Source organism: Oncorhynchus clarkii, chromosome 21 (assembly GCF_045791955.1).
Source record: "Oncorhynchus clarkii lewisi isolate Uvic-CL-2024 chromosome 21, UVic_Ocla_1.0, whole genome shotgun sequence".
Classification (NCBI taxonomy): Eukaryota; Metazoa; Chordata; class Actinopteri; order Salmoniformes; family Salmonidae; genus Oncorhynchus; species Oncorhynchus clarkii.
Genome location: NC_092167.1, coordinates 27,429,495 through 27,447,686, shown reverse-complemented (window position 1 = coordinate 27,447,686; position 18,192 = coordinate 27,429,495). Strand labels below are relative to the sequence as shown.

The window sequence follows — 18,192 nt, the reverse complement described above, 5'->3', positions numbered from 1 at the left end:
CTCCAAATTGATTTCCTCACATCACTTGCGCTGAACTTTAAGTAAGATTCTTTATCATCTTGATTCTCAAAAATTCTCCCAAAAGTGTCTCTTATATTGGAGAGCTACGAATACACTGATTATACCAAACAGTAGGAACACCTTCCACCTTCCCTTTGCCCTCAGAACAGCCTCAATATGTCTGGACATGGACTCTACAAGGTGTCGAAAGCGTTCCACAGGAATGCCGGCGCATGTTGACTCCAATGCTTCCCACAGATGTGTCAAGTTGGCTGGATGTACTTTGGGTGTTGGACCATTCTTGATACTGTTGAGCAGGAAAAACCCAGCAGCGTTGCAGTTCTTGACATAAACCAGTGTGCCTGGCATCTACTACCATACCCCTTTCAAAGGCACTTACATATTTGTTTTGACCATTCACCTTCTGAATGGCACACATACACAATCCATGTCTAAATTGTACAATGATTGAAGTGCTTTTAACAAGTGACATCAATAAGGGATCATAGCTTTCACCTGGATTCACCTGGTCAGTCTATGTCATGGAAAGAGCATTTGTATACTCAGTGTACATATACATATTTAGTATATTATAGAAATCTGTATTGAGCCCAGTACTACTAGCCCAGCTCTGTGCCAGGATAGGCGTCATCTCCAGTTGTGGGGGGATGAGAGCGATGGTATGACATGTACTTCCTGTTTCCTGTGTCTTGGCTCCACCCCCTGTGGTGTGGCCCCTCCCCCTCTGATGACACGTTCGTCCGTACCCAGGTCCCGAAGGTCAGAGTTCCAGTACACAGGCATCTGTTCTACTGCATGTTCTCCTGGTCTAGAATACAAATCTAGAACCCTTAACCTCACTGTGTTGCTGATTGATCTTGGATCTTGGATTTAGTATTTATTAATGATTTTCTTCCCTTAATTTTCTTATCCTTCCTTTTTTACTCCTGCTAATCTCACTTTTCTTCTGATTGAGTAGTCACACTGGTCAAATAACCATAACTAAAATGATTTGAACTTTTGCTTGAAATTATTTTGGCATGTTTTAGAATGTACAGTATGTGGTAACATATATCTTTCAATAATCAATACCTTTTTTAACAGACACTATTTCTGATGAATGAATTATTGGTTAGCTGACAGACAACTTGGAATTGACAAATGTCTTGAAAATGTAGTTGATAAGCATGAATTTAGCATGTAGTTTAAAGATAATAAGTTGTTAGGATTTTTTCCATTAACTTCACATATGTAAGAACAAGCACTATTTAGCTTTTAGAAATAAGTTCACTGTATCTTATATGTACACAGCCAAATCCCAAACAGGTATTAATTTAAATGAAATAACAATATTGAATCACAAACATAACATATGGTTTGCCCTGAGGTTTGGTTGTGTCAGACGTTAGCCTGATGGTGTATCTATCTATGCTAACTCTTGCCTCTTGTTTTAAACCCTTCACATTCTGCCGCACCGGCTCTGCTATTCCCGGAATTCTGGGATACCTAGGTCCTCCAGGTTAGAATCAATGGTTTGATGATGATGACCTTTGTTGTTCTGTTGTGATGAAACTGATCTGTGTACATTTTGTTTGGCCTGGTTCCAGATCCGTTTGTGCTCTTGCCAACTTGTTTCTGTCATTGTTAGCATGGTAGCGCAAACAGACTGGCACTCAGGCTAGCATTTTGTTGATTTGGTTACAACTTAACCATTGTTGATGATTTGTTAACCACATTTTACTTTTCAGGATGGGTTGTGAAGCCTAACAAAAGACTATAGCCTACACAGACACTGTACACCCCGCAATACACAAAACACACTTGAACACACACTCAAGTCTCCTCCTTTATACTGCATTTATGCTGTTTTTAAATAGTTGTATGTACGCATGCAGTTTTATGCTATGTTGACTGTTGATGTTAGTGTTATACAGTAACCATGGCGATAGATCAACTGGATCTAGTTTTATCTCTATGGTTATTATCATTGTTATTTGTTATAATGTCAGGTTGAGATGAGTGTTATCTCTGACCTCTAACCTTTGACCTATTCGTGTGAAGGTCCTCCTGGCTCCGAAGGTCCCCGTGGCCCTGTCGGCAGCGGAGGGACCAAAGGTGAGAAGGGAATTTCCGGAATTCCTGGATCGCCTGGTTTCCCCGGAGCGAAGGGAGATTTCGGATCGCCCGGATTCCCGGTAAGGAACCAGTCAACTTAGATCCTTGGATCTCCTTCCCCCATTGATAGCAGGATGTGTCAAATATAGACACTTACTCGGGGCATAGGGGCTATGGGCTATGGGTTGGTTTGGGATTGTATGAAGTAAATTCAAAATTCCATCTGGGATTGGGATATTACATGACCCCTGACCTCTCTCCTATCATGTGACCAGGGTAATGCTGGCATTCCTGGTGCCAAAGGGTTGAAGGGAGACATCGGACTGCCTGGAGTTCCCGGATTCCCAGGTCAGTCAGGAATAACATTCCCATTCCTAGTCGATCACCATTCCTAGTCGATTGATTTTTAAAAAATGAGTTTCGCACTGTTGGTGTTAGGTGCACTTGATTCAGCAGCCCTAGTACCGATAAGGCAAAGTGTTTACATTTTGAACCATTTCATGTGTCTGAAGGTAGAACCCCGCCAAGAGGTCCAGAGAGCAAATCAAGTGTACCTATAGGCCTACCACTGGCCAATCAGATAGCTCAGATCACTGTGTCTGTCTAGAATGCACAGCAAGGTTGATAATATGAGATTTCAAGACTTTCAAAACCATGACTAGAGAGAGACTCAACGAATACAGCGAAGAGCTGATGTTTTTATAAGTAAGTTTGTGTTTAAGTTGTTACTCCGCAATGTCGACACTTTTGTAAGCCATAAAATGTGCGTTCTTCCTACTTCCACTCACCCTACAACCAGCACCTCAGCTGCAACGAATGAGTACAGGAAAGTGTTTCGATAAGCTTGCGTTGTTATTATTGGCGGCTTGTACCTTTTTTAATACCGAGGAATATTTCACTTTCTCTGGTCATAGGACTAACATCATGAATTGGTGCATGAGGCAGAAATAATGCAGTTCGACTTAAGTTTAGCCATTAGCTGGAAGACTGTGTCCCCTTTTCTCAGCAGAGGGAGGGAAAAAGGAGGGACGGTGAGTCGGGCGAGAGGTAGCTGCTCCCTCCCTCCCTCCCCTCAGACTGACCATCAGATGCAGGCCGTCTGTCCATAAGAAAAAAAGTGTATTATTATGCTCACTCAGCTGCGCCTCACAAGTAATACAACAAATGATATATTACCAGTGTGATCATATACCTAAAACGTGTAAATAACATTTCAAAATGGTCTGAGAAGAACAATATTGGCAGGGCAATTCAAGTGTAGCCAATATGCAGTGATAATGTATTGGGCCTATAGCGTATTGCACAAACATAATTTCTACAAAACTGTTTTTAATTGGTTAATGTTAGGCTTAAGTTTTTTAAGTCATGTAAAATAAAAAAGATCTGAGTGGTAGTTCTCGGCTTGAATTTTGAAAAGGTTTGAGACCACTGGTATATGTGAATGTCCCATCATAGGTATCTCTGTTGACAATATTCCCTTATTTCCCTTCCTCTCCACCTCTCTCACTACTCCCTTCCTCTCTCTTTCCTCCCCCCCTCTCTCTCTACATCTCTCCCCCTCTACCCCAGGACCAAAGGGAGATTCTGGAATCCCTGGACAATCTGGTCTCCCTGGAGACCCCGGAGATGGTGGCCCTGCTGGTGAGTCTTCACCCCTCATCCCCTCTGCGCAGGCACACACACACACACACACACACACACACATAGACACACCCTGCCAAACACCTACACACACTCCCAAAAACTCTGACTGCCATCTCTGGTGTACCCCGCTCCTCTTCTCTGAAACCTCTCTCGTTGTCATCTTTGATCTCAGGACCACCAGGTGACCCAGGTTTTGCTCCAGCCCCCATCGTGCTGAAGGGAGAGCGTGGCTCCCCTGGCCCTTCAGGTCTACCAGGCGGTCGTGGCGCCACAGGACCCCCCGGGCTGGAGGGACTCTCAGGTCAGTGGACTATCACACCCAGTATCTGTTTGCCATAGGAGAGTTTTATATTCAGTTCATAAAGTTAATTACAATTAGCTTAATACTTACCAGAGGATGCTTGAAGCTGCAGTTACCTGCAGTTCATTATCATTAGCTAGTTACTAGAGCTAGCGAAGGGATATTTCCACTTGGGAGGTATATGAGGTCACTGATGAGTCCTCTGGTCTGTTCCAGGTCAGCCCGGTCAGCCAGGAGACTCCGGTCCTGAGGGACCCCCAGGATTCAGTGGAGCCTCCGGCCGCAAGGGAGACCCAGGACCCGCCGGACAGCCAGGTAATTCAATTCTCTCTTACACAGACCTAACCTTCCATTGTGTATATCAGTTAGTAGTCATATAGTATTAGTCAATAGTCATTACAATACGTAGCTCTAGAAGTGTAAAATAAACTCAAATCAAGTCAACTTAGATATAGTATTGTTCATTGAGTTCAGTGAGTTAATTGACAGGACCAACAAGATTGAGTCCTAAGACAGACCTTAGTTAAATACATTGAAGTGCCTTTGATTTAGCCATGACTTTGCACTTTTGGGACTATTTCATTGGGTCCATTGTACCTGCCAAACCAAAATCAAGTATTAGAAAAGTACACTATATATACAAAAGCATGTGGACATCCCTTCAAATTTAGAGGATTCAGCTATTTCAGCCACACCCGTTGCTGACAGGTGTATAAAACCGAGCACACAGCCACGCAATCTCCATAAACAAACATTGGCAGTAGAATGGCCTTACTGAAGAGATCAGTGACTTTCAACTTGACACTGACATAGGATGCCACCTTTGCAACAAGTCAGTTCATCAGATTTCTGCTCTGCTAGAACTGCCACGGTCAAGTGCTGTTATTGTGAAGTGGAAACGGCTAGGAGCAACAAAGGCTCAGCCGTGAATTGATAGGTCACACAAGCTCACTGAATGAGACCGCTGAGTGCTGAAGTGCGTAGCGTGTAAAAAATAATCTGTCCTCTGTTACAACACTCACTACCGAGTTCCAAACTGCCTCTGGAAGCAACGTCATCACAATAACTGTTCATCAGGAGCTTCATGAAATGGGTTTCCATGGCCGAGCAGCCGACCATTCGCAATGCCAAGTGTTCAGCTGGAGTTGTTTAAGACTCGCCAGCATTGGACTCTGGACTCTGGAACTTTGTGGCAACAGTTTGGGGAAGGCCCTTTCCTGTTTCAGCATGACAATGCCCCTGTGCGCAAAGTGAGGTCCATACAGAAGTGCTTTGTCAAGATCAGTGTGGAAGAACTTGACTGGCCTGCACAAAGCCCTGACCTCAACCCCATCGAATACCTTTGGAATGAATTGGAATGACGACTGCGAGCCAGGCCTAATCGCCCAAAATCAGTGCCCTTCCTCACTAATGCTCTTATGACTGAATGGAAGCCAGTCCCCACAGCAATGTTCCAACATCTAGTGGAAGAGTACAGGCTGTTAAGCAGCAACGGGGGGACCAACTCCATGTAAATGCCCATTATTTTGGAATGAGATGTTCGACAAGCAGGCGTCTACATACTTTTGGTCATGTAGTGTGTTTCACATTTTAACCCAGATCAGTCAGAGAAAACCATAGTTTGGCCAAATGTTCCTTCATGTTGGAACCATTATTAATATCGACACATACAATATCATTATAGCACATCTTCAAATCAAATCAAAGGTTATTTGTCACATACACATGGTTAGCAGACGTTAATGCGAGTGTAGCGAAATGCTTGTGCTTCTAGTTCCGACCATGCAGTAATACTAACGAGTAATCTAACCTAACAATTTCACTACAACTACCTTATACACACAAGTGTAAAGGAATGAATAAGAATATGTACATAAAAATATATGAATGAGTGATGGCCGAATGGCATAGGCAAGATGCAGTAGATGGTGTAGAGTACAGTATATGCATATGAGATGAGTAATGTAGGGTATGTAAACATTATATAAAGTGGCATTGTTTAAAGTGGCTAGTGATACATTAATTACATACATTTTTCCATTATTAAAGTGGCTAGAGTTGAGTCAGTATGTTGGCAGCAGCCACTCAATGTCAGTGATGGCTGTTTAACAGTCTGATGGCCTTGAGTTAGAAGCTGGTTTTCATTCTCTCGGTCCCAGCTTTGATGCACCTGTACTGACCTCGCCTTCTGGATGATAGCGGGGTGAACAGGCAGTGGCTCGGGTGGTTGTTGTCCTTGATGATCTTTTTGGCCTTCCTGTGACATCAGGGGGTGTAGGTGTCCTGGAGGGCAGGTAGTTTGCCCCCGGTGATGAGTTGTGCAGACCTCACTACCCTCTGGAGAGCCTTACGGTTATGGGCGGAGGAGGTAGGCAATAAGTAGGCCATAGGAGCGAATAATCACAATTTACCAGATTAACACTGGAGTGATAAATGAGCAGATGATGATGTGCAAGTAGAGATACTGGTGTGCAAAAGAGCAGAAAAGTAAATAAAAAAACAGTATGGGGATGTATGGACTATGTACAGCTGCAGCGATCGCTTAGCTGCTCAGAAAGCTGATGTTTAAAGTTGGTGAGGGAAATAAAAGTCTCGAACTTCAGCGATTTTTGTAATTCATTCCAGTCACTGGCAGCAGAGAACTGGAAGGAAAGGCGGCCAAATGAGGTGTTGGCTTTGGGGATGATCAGTGAAATATACGTGCTGGAACGTGTGCTACGGGTACGTGTTGTTATCGTGACCAGTGAACTGAGATAAGGCAGAGTTTTACCTAGCATAGACTTATAGATGACCTGGAGCAAGTGGGTCTGGCGACGAATATGTAGCGAGGGCCAGCCGACGAAAGCATACAGGTCGCAGTGGTGGGTGGTATAAGGTGATTTGGTAGCAAAACGGATGGCACTGTGATAGACTGCATCCAGATTGCTGAGTAGAGTGTTTGAAGCTATTTTGTAGATGACATCGCCGAAGTCGAGGATCGGTAGGATAGTCAGTTTTACTAGGGTAAGTTTGGCGCCGTGAGTGAAGGAGGCTTTATTGCGAAATAGAAAGCCGATTCTAGATTTGATTTTGGATTGGAGATGTTTAATATGAGTCTGGAAGGAGAGTTTACAGTCTAGCCAGACACCTAGGTATTTATTGTTGTCCACATATTCTAGGTCGGAACCTTCAAGGGTGGTGATGCTAGTCGGGCGGGCGGATGCGGGCAGCAAACGGTTGAAAAGCATGCATTTGGTTTTACTAGCATTTAAGAGCAATTGGAGGCCACGGAAGGAGTGTTGTATGGCATTGAAGCTCGTTTGGAGGTTAGTTAGCATAGTGTCCAAGGAAGGGCCAGAAGTATACAGAATGGTGTCGTCTGCGTAGAGGTGGATCAGGGAATCGCCCGCAGCAAGAGCAACATCATTGATATATACAGAGAAAAGAGTCGGCCCGAGAATTGAACCCTGTGGTACCCCCATAGAGACTGCCAGAGGTCCGGACAACATGCCCTCCTATTTGACAAACTGAACTCTGTCTGCAAAGTAGTTGGTGAACCGGGCGAGGCAGTCATTAGAAAAACCAAGGCTGTTGAGTCTGCCGATAAGAATACGGTGATTGACAGAGTCAAAAGCCTTGGCCAGGTCGATGAAGACGGCTGCACAGTAGTGTCTTTTATCGATGGCGGTTATGATATTGTCTAGTACCTTGAGCGTGGCTGAGGTGCACCCGTGACCGGCGCGGAAGCCTGATTGCACAGCGGAGAAGGTACGGTGGGATTCTAAATGGTCAGTGATCTCTTTATTAACTTGGCTTTCGAAGAATTTAGATAGGCAGGGCAGGATGGATTTAGGTCTGTAACAGTTTGGGTCTAGGGTGTCACCCCCTTTGAAGAGGGGAATGACCGCGGCAGCTTTCCAATCTTTAGGGATCTCTGACGATACGAAAGAGAGGTTGAACAGGCTGGTAATAGGGGTTGCAACAATGGCGGCGGATAGTTTTAGAAAGAGAGGGTCCAGATTGTCTAGACCAGCTGATTTGTACGGGTCCAGGTTTTGCAGCTCTTTCAGAACATCTGCTGTCTGGATTTGGATGAAGGAGAACCTGGGGAGGCTTGGCGAGTAGCTATGGGGGAGGCGGAGCTGTTGGCCGGGGTTGGAGTAGCCAGGAGGAAGACATGGCCAGCCGTTGAGAAATGCTTGTTGAAATTTTCGATTATCATGGATTTATCAGTGGTGACCGTGTTACCTAGTCTCAGTGCAGTGGGCAGCTGGGAGGAGGTGCTCTTGTTCTCCATGGACTTTACAGTGTCCCAAATCCTTTTGGAGTTAGAGCTACAGGATGCGAATTTCTGCTGCTGCTGCGCCTTCTTCACAACGCTGTCTGTGTGGTTGGACCATTTCAGTTTGTCCGTGCATTGCCACGCAGTCGTGGGTGAACAGGGAATACAGGAAAGGGCTAAGAACACACCCTTGTGGGGCCCCAGTGTTGAGGATCAGCAGGGTGGAGATGTTGTTACCTACCCTCACCACCTGGGGGCGGCCCGTCAGGAAGTCCAGGATCCAGTTGCACAGGGCAGGGTCGAGACCCAGGGTCTCGAGCTTAATGACAAGTTTGGAGGGTACTATGGTGTTAAATGCTGAGCTGTAATCGATGAACAGCATTCTTACATAGGTATTCCTCTTATCCAGGTGGGTTAGGGCAGTGTGCAGTGTGATTGCGATTGCGTCGTCTGTGAACCTACTGGTGCGGTAAGCAAATTGGAGTGGGTCTAGGGTGTCAGGTAGGTTGGAGGTGATTGACTAGTCTCCCATAGCACTTCATGATGACGGAGGTGAGTGCTACTGATCATTATACCATATCTTACTGATCATTATAGCTAGGGATGTGCATCTTTCCCTTTCAAGATGACTCTATACGTATCTAAATACATGGGCTCAACGATACGTTTCAGTTTGAAACGATTCGATTCCGTTTGATTAGAGACCGAATAAATGCGACACTAAAGTGTGTGTGTATGTATAAATGCTGTATGCCTATGGTGTATGTATTATGCAGGCTCATGAGCCGAGCCATTAAGGAGACTAGGCATCTACCACCCCACTACCACTATCAGACTAGGGGGGAGGGCAATGTAGCCTATGTTTTTTGTCCTGCCACTTTGGTTCTGAAATCAACATCACCCACTAATTAACTTCACATTTTTGCAGGTTACGTGTTTGAGCTAGTGATGTATCAATATTTTTACAAATTAGCTATGATATAGCCAATGAATGTATACAGTGCCTTCAGAAAGTGTTCATACCCCTTGACTTATTCCACATTTTGTTGTGTTACAGCCTGAATTCAAAATGTATTACATAGTTTCATTTTTACCCATCTACACACAATATCCACATTTTTGGAAACGTATTGAAAATGAAATACAGAAATATCTCATTTAGACCAGTATTCACACCCCTGAGACAATACTTTGTAGAATCACCTTTTACAGCGATTAGAACTTTGAGTCGTCTTGGGTACGTTTGTATCAGCTTTGCACATCTGGATTTGGGGGTTTTCTCAAGCTCTGTTAAATCAGATGGTGAGTTCACCTCCATCTCAAAATCGAATGGTTTTGACTGTTTGGAAGTTTTAACGGATTGATCTTCTCCTCTCCTCTCACTTAGGCCATGCAATGCACCTTGCAAAGTTGACTGCTGTCCTCGTTATCAACTTTACCCTGTATATTAAAAAAATGACCATATGCACTGATTGTTTAAAGCAAAACTACCAAAAGAACAATCAATGCCAGCAGCATACTGTACCACCCTGCATCCCACTGCTGGCTTGCCTCTGAAGCTAAGCAGGGTTGGTCCTGGATGTGGTGTTGGAGTGCCAGTAAAGGGCACTATTCCTTCTGGTCTAAGGAGATCCCAATGCCCCAGGGGGGTGAAGGGGACATTGCCTTGCGTAGGGTGCCGTCTTTCAGATGGAATGTTAATCGGGTTTCCTGACTCACTGTGGTCTTGGCAACCTAATCATCCCCCTCATTCCTAATTGCCATACAGTACCAGTCAGAAGTTTGGACACACCTACTCATTCAAGGGATTTTCTTTATTTTTACTATTTTCAACATTGTAGAATAATAGTGAAGACTATGAAATAGCACATATGGAATCATGTCGTAACCAAACAAGTGTTAAACAAATCAAATTATATTAAAAAAAATTGATTCTTCAAAGTAGCCACCTTTTGCCTTGATGACAGCTTTGCACACTCTTGGCATTCTCTCAACCAGCTTGACCTGGAATGCTTTTCCCAACAGTGTTGAAGGACTTCCCACATATGCTGAGCACTTGTTGGCTGCTTTTCTTTCACTCTGTGGTCCAACTCATCCCAAACCATCTCAATTGGGTTGAGGTCTGGTGATTGTAGAGGACAAGTCATCTGATGCAGCCCTCCATCACTCTGCTCCTTGGTCAAATAGCCCTTACACAGTCTGTAGGTGTGTTGGGTCATTGTCCTGTTAAAAAACAATTGAGAGTCCCACTAAGCGTAAACCAGACAGGATGGTGTATCGCTGCAGAATGCTGTGGTAGCCATGCTGGTTGTATGCTTTGAATTCAAAATAAATCACTGACAGTGTCACCAGAAAAGCACCCCCACACCATCACTCCTCCTCCTCTATGCTTCACGGTGGGAACCACACTTACGGAGATCATCCGTTCGCCTACTCTGCGTCTCACAAAGACACGGTGGTTGGAACCAAAAGTCTCACATTTGGACTCATCAGACCAAGTTACAAATTTCCACAGGTCTAATGTCCATTGCTCGTGTTTCTTGGCCCAAGCTAGTCACTTCTTCTTATTTGTGTCCTTTAGTAGTGGTTTATTTGCAGCAATTCGACCATGAAGCCCTGATTCACACGCTCTCCTCTGAACAGTTGATATTGATATGTGTCTGTTACTTGAACTCTGTGAAGCATTTACTTGGGCTGCAATTTCTGAGGCTGGTAGCTCTAGTGAACCTATCCTCTGCAGCAGAGGTAACTCTGGGTCTTCCTTTCCTGTGGTGGATGTAACGATATGCGCTGGGAGTCGGGAAGCAAGTTCAGGGAGTGTGTTTTAATAAACTTTAAATACATTTTAAATAAACATAATCTAAAACAAGAAACACTAACCGCACACAGACATGAAACAAAAACAATGATGCCTGGGGAATGAACCAAAGGGAGTGACATATGTAGGGAAGGTAATCAGGGAAAGAATGTTCAGGTGAGTCTGACGACGCACAGGTGCGCGTAACGATGGTGACAGGTGTGCGCCATAATGAGCAGCCTGGTGACCTAAAGGCCGGAGAGGGAGCACACGTGACAGTACCCCCTCCTTGACGTGCGGCTTCAGCCGGCCGCATGACGCCGACCAAAATGACGATCCCGGGGATCAGGAGCAGACCGGTCACCTCTGCTGAGGCACGGGAAACCTGTCAGTCCGGCTTAGACGCGGGAGCATTTCGACCTAGAGCGCCGGAGAAAGCATACGTGACGGGGTACCCACTCCCCGGCGTGTTCGGCTCCAGCAGCAGGACGCCAACCAAAGGGACGATCCCGGGGATCAGGAGCGGACTGGTCACTCCTGCTGATGCACGGGAACCTGACAGACCGGCTGAGGCAGGGGAGCCTGGCGATCCGGTTGAGGCATGAGAGCCTGACGAGCCGGCGGAGGCAGGAGAGCCTGACGATCTGTCCGAGGCATGAGAGCCTGGCGATCTGTCCGAGGCATAAGAGCCTGACGAGCTGGCGGAGGCAGGAGAGCCTGGCATGAGGGGCTCCCGGACCCGACGTCATTCCCACTGAAACAAAAACAAAAAAACACTCCCTGATGCTTCCCTTAGGTGAGGCGTCATTGTTGCTGTTTCAGTTTCATGTCTGTGCGTTGTTCGTGTTTCTTGTTTTGTATTATGTTGCATTTATTTATTAAAACACTCACTCCCTGAACTTGCTTCTCGACTCTCAGAGCACATCGTTACAGTGGTCCTCATGAGAGCCAGTTTCATCATAGTACTTGATGGTTTTTGCGACTGCACTTGAAGAAACGTTCAGTTCTTGAAATTTTCACTGACCTTCTTGTTTTGAAGTAATGATAGACTGTTGTTTCTCTTTGCTTATTTGAGCTGTTCTTGCCATAATATGGACTTGGTCTTTTACCAAATAAGGCTATGTTCTGTGTACCAACCCTACCTTGTCACAACAAAAGTGATTGGCTCAAATGCATCAAGTTGGAAAGAAATGCCAGAAATGAACTTTTAACAAGGCACACCTGTTAGTTGAAATGCATTCCAGGTGACTACCTCATGAAGCTGGTTGAGAGAATGCCAAGAGTGTGCAAAGCTGTCATCAAGGCAAAGGGTGGCTACTTTGAAGAATCTCAACTATATTTGATTAACACTTTTTTGGTTACTACATGATTCCATATGTGTTATTTCATAGTTTTGATGTCTTCACTATTATTCTACAATGTACGGTAGAAAATAGTAAAAATTAAGAAAAAACGTTGAATAAGTAGGTGTGTCCAAACTTCTGAGTGGTACTGTATATCACTCCTCACCTATCCAGCTGATGTGTGGTGTGTGTTCTGGCACAAAAATGGTTGCTGTGCATCACCCAGGTGGGTGCTACACATTTGTGGTGGATGAGGTCACTCTACTATGTAAAGTGTTTTGAGTACCTCAGTTGGTAGAAAAGCAGTATATAAATCCAATCAATTATTATTAAAATAAAATATATTGTAAGCCCTGTTCAGCAGGTCAGTGCCTTCAGAAAGTATTCACACCCTTGACTTTTTTTTAATTGTGTTACAGCCTGAATTAAACATGGATTACATTTAGATTTTGTGTCACTGGCCTACACACAATAACCCATAATGTCAAAGTGGAACTATGTTTTTAGATTTCTTTTTTACAAATGAGTAAAAAATGAATATCTGAAATGTCTTGAGTCAGTAAGTATTTAGCCCCTTTGTTATGGCAAGCCTAAATAAGTTCAGGAGTAAAAATGTGCTTAACAAGTCACATAATGAATTGCATTCTACATTTTAATCCGTTTGGGGTCCGCGGGCCGATGCACTTGTATCTTAAACATTTGAATCAGGGACCGATATGGTGAATCGTTACATCCCTAATTATAGCACATCTAAAGCTTTCACACTGGCAGTTTGATTCTAATCTGATAATTTTTCTGAGTTTGAATCAGATATTTCAAGCCAGATACAAATCAGATTTCTGGCCATGTGACTTGTGTCTAAACAGTTAAATCTGATTTAAAGTGGTTTGTAGACTGTTTTTACGCATATATTGTTGCATGCTAGCTACTCTGTTGACAGTTTGACAAGAACTTCGTATTACTAGCTTGTTAATTGTTTACAAACAAATTTGAGAATGTGCTAGCAAGCTAAACTGCTACCTAGCTAACTAGTTGACTGTTGTTGCTAGCCAAAAATTGTTTTGAAAGGTGGATCATCTTATCCTTTGAGGCTTTAGTGTTCTTACACCCCGATTTCGAACATTCAAAGCAACTGGGAGAGTTCCATGGCAGGCGTAGTTGTGACCTTAGCTTGCTACATAACTTCTGATTGAGAGGGAGCACGAGCATCACCACCAATCAGCCAACACTACTGCACACACACCCGCCATTACCATCTGCAAATGACTAAAGTCTGAACATACACAAATCTGATTTGGACATGTGTAACTCGCTGTTTGGACAGTCAGTCTTCCAAAATGGATTTAAAAAAAAAAAGATTTGAGCATTAAGGCCTGTAGTGTGAACAAGTCTTTACTGATCATTGTAGCACATCTTACTGATTATACTGATCATTGTAGGACATCTTACTGATTATACTGATCATTGTAGGACATCTTATTGATCATTGTAGGACATCTTACTGATTGTACTGATCATTGTAGGACATCTTACTGATTATACTGATCAGTGTAGGACATCTTACTGATCATTGTAGGGCATCTTACTGATTATACTGATCATTGTAGGACATCTTACTGATTATACTGATCATTGTAGGACATCTTATTGATCATTGTAGGACATCTTACTGATTATACTGATCATTGTAGGACATCTTACTGATTGTACTGATCATTGTAGGACATCTTACTGATTATACTGATCAGTGTAGGACATCTTACTGATCATTGTAGGGCATCTTACTGATTATACTGATCATTGTAGGACATCTTACTGATTATACTGATCATTGTAGGACATCTTATTGATCATTGTAGGACATCTTACTGATTATACTGATCATTGTAGGACATCTTACTGATTGTACTGATCATTGTAGGACATCTTACTGATTATACTGATCAGTGTAGGACATCTTACTGATCATTGTAGGACATCTTACTGATTATACTGATCATTGTAGGACATCTTACTGATTATACTGATCATTGTAGGACATCTTACTGATTATACTGATCATTGTAGCACATCTTACTGATTATACTGATCATTATAGCACATCTTACATCTTTAGTCTGCCTGAGTTATGTGGTATTATACAATTCACTGAGTTGTTAATGTTCCCCATGCTTTGTCTTTTATCCCTTCTATCCCCTGTTCCCAGGTGAGCGTGGATATCCCGGTCCCCCTGGTTCAGATGGCCTGCAGGGCCCCCCAGGTCCATCTGGATCTGCCTCTGTGGCGCACGGCTTCCTGATCACCAGACACAGCCAGGGCGAGGACGTCCCCCTCTGCCCAGAGGGCACCAGCCTCATTTACGATGGCTACTCTCTGCTCTACGTACAGGGCAACGAGAGGGCACACGGACAGGACCTGGGTAAGGATGGAGACTGGAGTTATATATACAAGCTGGGACATAAAGACGCATGCACACACGAGTGGTCGCACACACACACACACACATAGGAAATAGTTCAAAGCTGGAAAATCTTCCAAACAAATTATTAAACTCTCCTCTCCTCTCCCTATCTCTTCTCCCCATCCTCTCACCCCTCCCTCCTCCCCTTCATCTCTCCCCATCCTCTCGTCCCTCTTTCCTCTACTCCCTCTCTCTAGGAACTGCTGGTAGTTGCCTGCGTCGGTTCAGCACCATGCCATTCATGTTCTGTAACATCAACAACGTGTGTAACTTTGCCTCCCGTAACGACTACTCCTATTGGCTGTCCACACCCACGCCTATGCCCATGACTATGGCCCCCATCACCGGAGAGGGCATCAAACCTTACATCAGCAGGTAGAGAGGGATGGGGGGAGGGGAAGGGATGGAGGGACGGAGGGCATATAGAGGAGACGAGATACAATAGGGGACTGTGATTTGATCATGTCTGAGTGTGTGTATTTAACCACTCCTCTATGTGTGTGTGTGTTTTAGGTGTGCAGTGTGTGAGGCCCCTGCCATGGTGATAGCTGTACACAGTCAGACCATTCAGATCCCCACCTGCCCCAGCTACTGGGAACCACTGTGGATCGGATACTCCTTCATGATGGTACACACACGCACACGCACACACACACACACACACACACACAGGAATCAAGTTTGACATTTTAAGTGTGTTTAAGCCACCATATGAACACACACATTTACCTTTCTCCACCAATCCCTCCCACTTCCCTCCTCCTCTCCCTCCCTTCCTCCCGCTCTCTTTTTATAACAGCACACTAGTGCTGGTGCTGAGGGTTCGGGTCAGGCTCTGGCTTCTCCTGGCTCCTGTCTAGAGGAATTCCGGAGCGCTCCCTTCATCGAGTGCCACGGTCGGGGAACCTGCAACTACTACGGCAACTCCTACAGCTTCTGGCTGGCTACCGTCGACCAATCAGAAATGTTCAGGTACGAGAGAATGTTGCAGAGATTATGATGGGTTTTTTCCCCTCAGTAATTGATTTATTGAATAATTGATTGGTTGATTGATCCTGAGTAATGAGAAATTACACTGAAAGCATTAGATAATGTAGTTATTTGCTTGAGATGGGTAGTTTTCATATAAAATGTAAAGATCCGAGTGCCCATTCAGTGATGCCAAACCCTGACCTCTAACCCCTGACCCCTAACAGGAAGCCACAGTCGGAGACGCTGAAAGCAGGTAACCTGCGGACGCGCGTCAGCCGCTGTGTGGTCTGTATGAAGAGGACGTAACAGCGCAGCGGCAACCGTTGCTGGGGACAACCGACAACGAACATGGCGGCGGCGGAGGGGTGGTGATGATGATGTCTCTGTGACAAGGTGGAATTCCAATGGTGTATTGTCTTCCGGAAACAACAACTTAAATGGTGCTACTGTGCAACACAGCAACAAAAGAAAAAAACGTTGAAAAAATGAATCTATTTAGTCTTTTCTTCTTTTTTAATACCTCAAGTACGTCAAAAAGAAACACAAAAAACACATGAAAGGTGCCTTGTGTGACAAAAGTGCATTTTATTTTTATCTTTTCAAAATTATTGTTTTGTTTCAACAACAAGAAAAAATATATATTTAGATTTTCAGTACAGTACAGAGGGTGGTACAAACATTTCATTTTTAGACAGATTTTTTCTTTAATTTGTTCATTTTTTTCTTTTTGTGTTTTACAAATGAGTGGAGTTGTCTCCGTGTTACCAAATCGGCACTTTGACGTCGGAACATCAGAGAGAAGAGATGCACTGATGAGCTTTCTTAGCGAGACTGCGTTTTTCTAGGTTTTCATTTTTATTAAATCTTTCTGTTATTCTTTCTTTTTATCTTGTTTTTTCTCTTTGGTGGTACTAACACTGCTGTCTCTCCCAGCCTGTTAACTCTAGGCCTCGTTTCTCTTTTTGTAAGTAATTAAATGTGTATATTATGTAAAACACCTTTATAGTTGTAAGACATAAAACAGGTACTTAGTTATATTATGAATTTCTGGGTTGATTCTGTTTGTTCACTCGTCTTCACTCATTTAATTGATTCATGCACTCATTCACACACTCATGCTTTCACTCGCTCCCATATACACACACTCATTCAGATATTGTACATCTATAAATGAAACAGTATTATATACATATATATATATATATATATATATATATATATGTATTTAAAAATAAAACAGTATATACACTTTGGCTGTGGGCGGGAGTTTATTTTCCATCATTCATTATTTTTATCTCCAAAAGGTAATTTTTTTTCACATTTCACAAAACTATTGGCATGACAACGAAACTGAGTAAACAGAGTTTCCCTGCCAACCAATCAAAAACCCTATCCTATTATGATCATGTACTGTGTATGAAAATGCCAATCACTCAAGCTTTTGTATTTGATTTCTACTAGTAATCTATCGTTCAATAGTTAAATGGGGGGTTAGAAAATGACCCGATTTCATGCCACAACAGGTTGATAATAAAATTCACTCCTGAAAATGTATATTATTGATATGAATTCACATCTTAACACTGGTCTAGGTTGTCCCACTATAAACTAGCGTGTGGTAGGTATGCATGTAATGTTACGTACTGCGAGAATAGAATCAAATAGAATTTGTTCTATTCTTTCTTTTTCTATTCTACGGTCAACGAGGAGAGCTGTGGGGGGAAGATTCTTCCTGTGATGTTGTTTTTCAAATCTTATTTTTAATTTGTAATGTCATCATGGGGTGACATTTATTCATTTTAAAAAATCTGTTTTTTATTTTATTTTTTATGTTATGTTATCCAGAAGTTGTTATAAACTTTTAAGACTGAAAAATAAACCCCATGTCCATTGTTTTGTGTGGAAACGTTTCTCCCCTGACTTGGAAGTGCACACTTAAGTGCTCTGTTCCAGTACTTTGACTAATGTGTTTCTGTGCATTGTCTTATCAACATGCCTGCAGCTCACATAATAAACTTGAATCCTACAGAGCCAAGCTTCAAGGAGACATTGACTATGACAGACAACGACTAGGGATATTATATAATAATAATGCTTTTAACTTGCATTACAGAAAATCATCTCAAAGCCAATGAAAAGAAAAACAAACAACACATGTAAATTGAGATGGTATTGAGATTGAATGTCTCAATTAGGCTTCAGTGAAAGGCAGGGAGTTGAGGCAGTTTGGATTGGAAAGGCAGTGTAGCTTCGGCGGAGGGGGAATCGATGGTCAGTTTCTCCATAGGACCTGCTTCT

The 18,192-nt window shown here is 43.3% G+C and overlaps 1 protein-coding gene across 1 annotated transcript in view; it reads left to right on the top strand.

The window, feature by feature from the left end:
• LOC139378815 (collagen alpha-5(IV) chain-like) overlaps nucleotides 1-17,799 on the top strand; it is a 96,567-nt gene extending 78,768 nt beyond the window's left edge. Inside the window, exons 39-48 of the mRNA XM_071121337.1 lie at nucleotides 2,062-2,195; nucleotides 2,391-2,463; nucleotides 3,685-3,756; nucleotides 3,932-4,060; nucleotides 4,277-4,375; nucleotides 14,668-14,880; nucleotides 15,120-15,297; nucleotides 15,436-15,550; nucleotides 15,722-15,894; nucleotides 16,119-17,799. Of these exons, the coding sequence (XP_070977438.1) occupies nucleotides 2,062-2,195; nucleotides 2,391-2,463; nucleotides 3,685-3,756; nucleotides 3,932-4,060; nucleotides 4,277-4,375; nucleotides 14,668-14,880; nucleotides 15,120-15,297; nucleotides 15,436-15,550; nucleotides 15,722-15,894; nucleotides 16,119-16,200 (1,268 nt within the window). The 3' untranslated portion in view covers nucleotides 16,201-17,799. The remainder of the gene's footprint in view (nucleotides 1-2,061; nucleotides 2,196-2,390; nucleotides 2,464-3,684; nucleotides 3,757-3,931; nucleotides 4,061-4,276; nucleotides 4,376-14,667; nucleotides 14,881-15,119; nucleotides 15,298-15,435; nucleotides 15,551-15,721; nucleotides 15,895-16,118) is intronic.
• The last annotated feature ends 393 nt before the right edge of the window (nucleotides 17,800-18,192 follow it).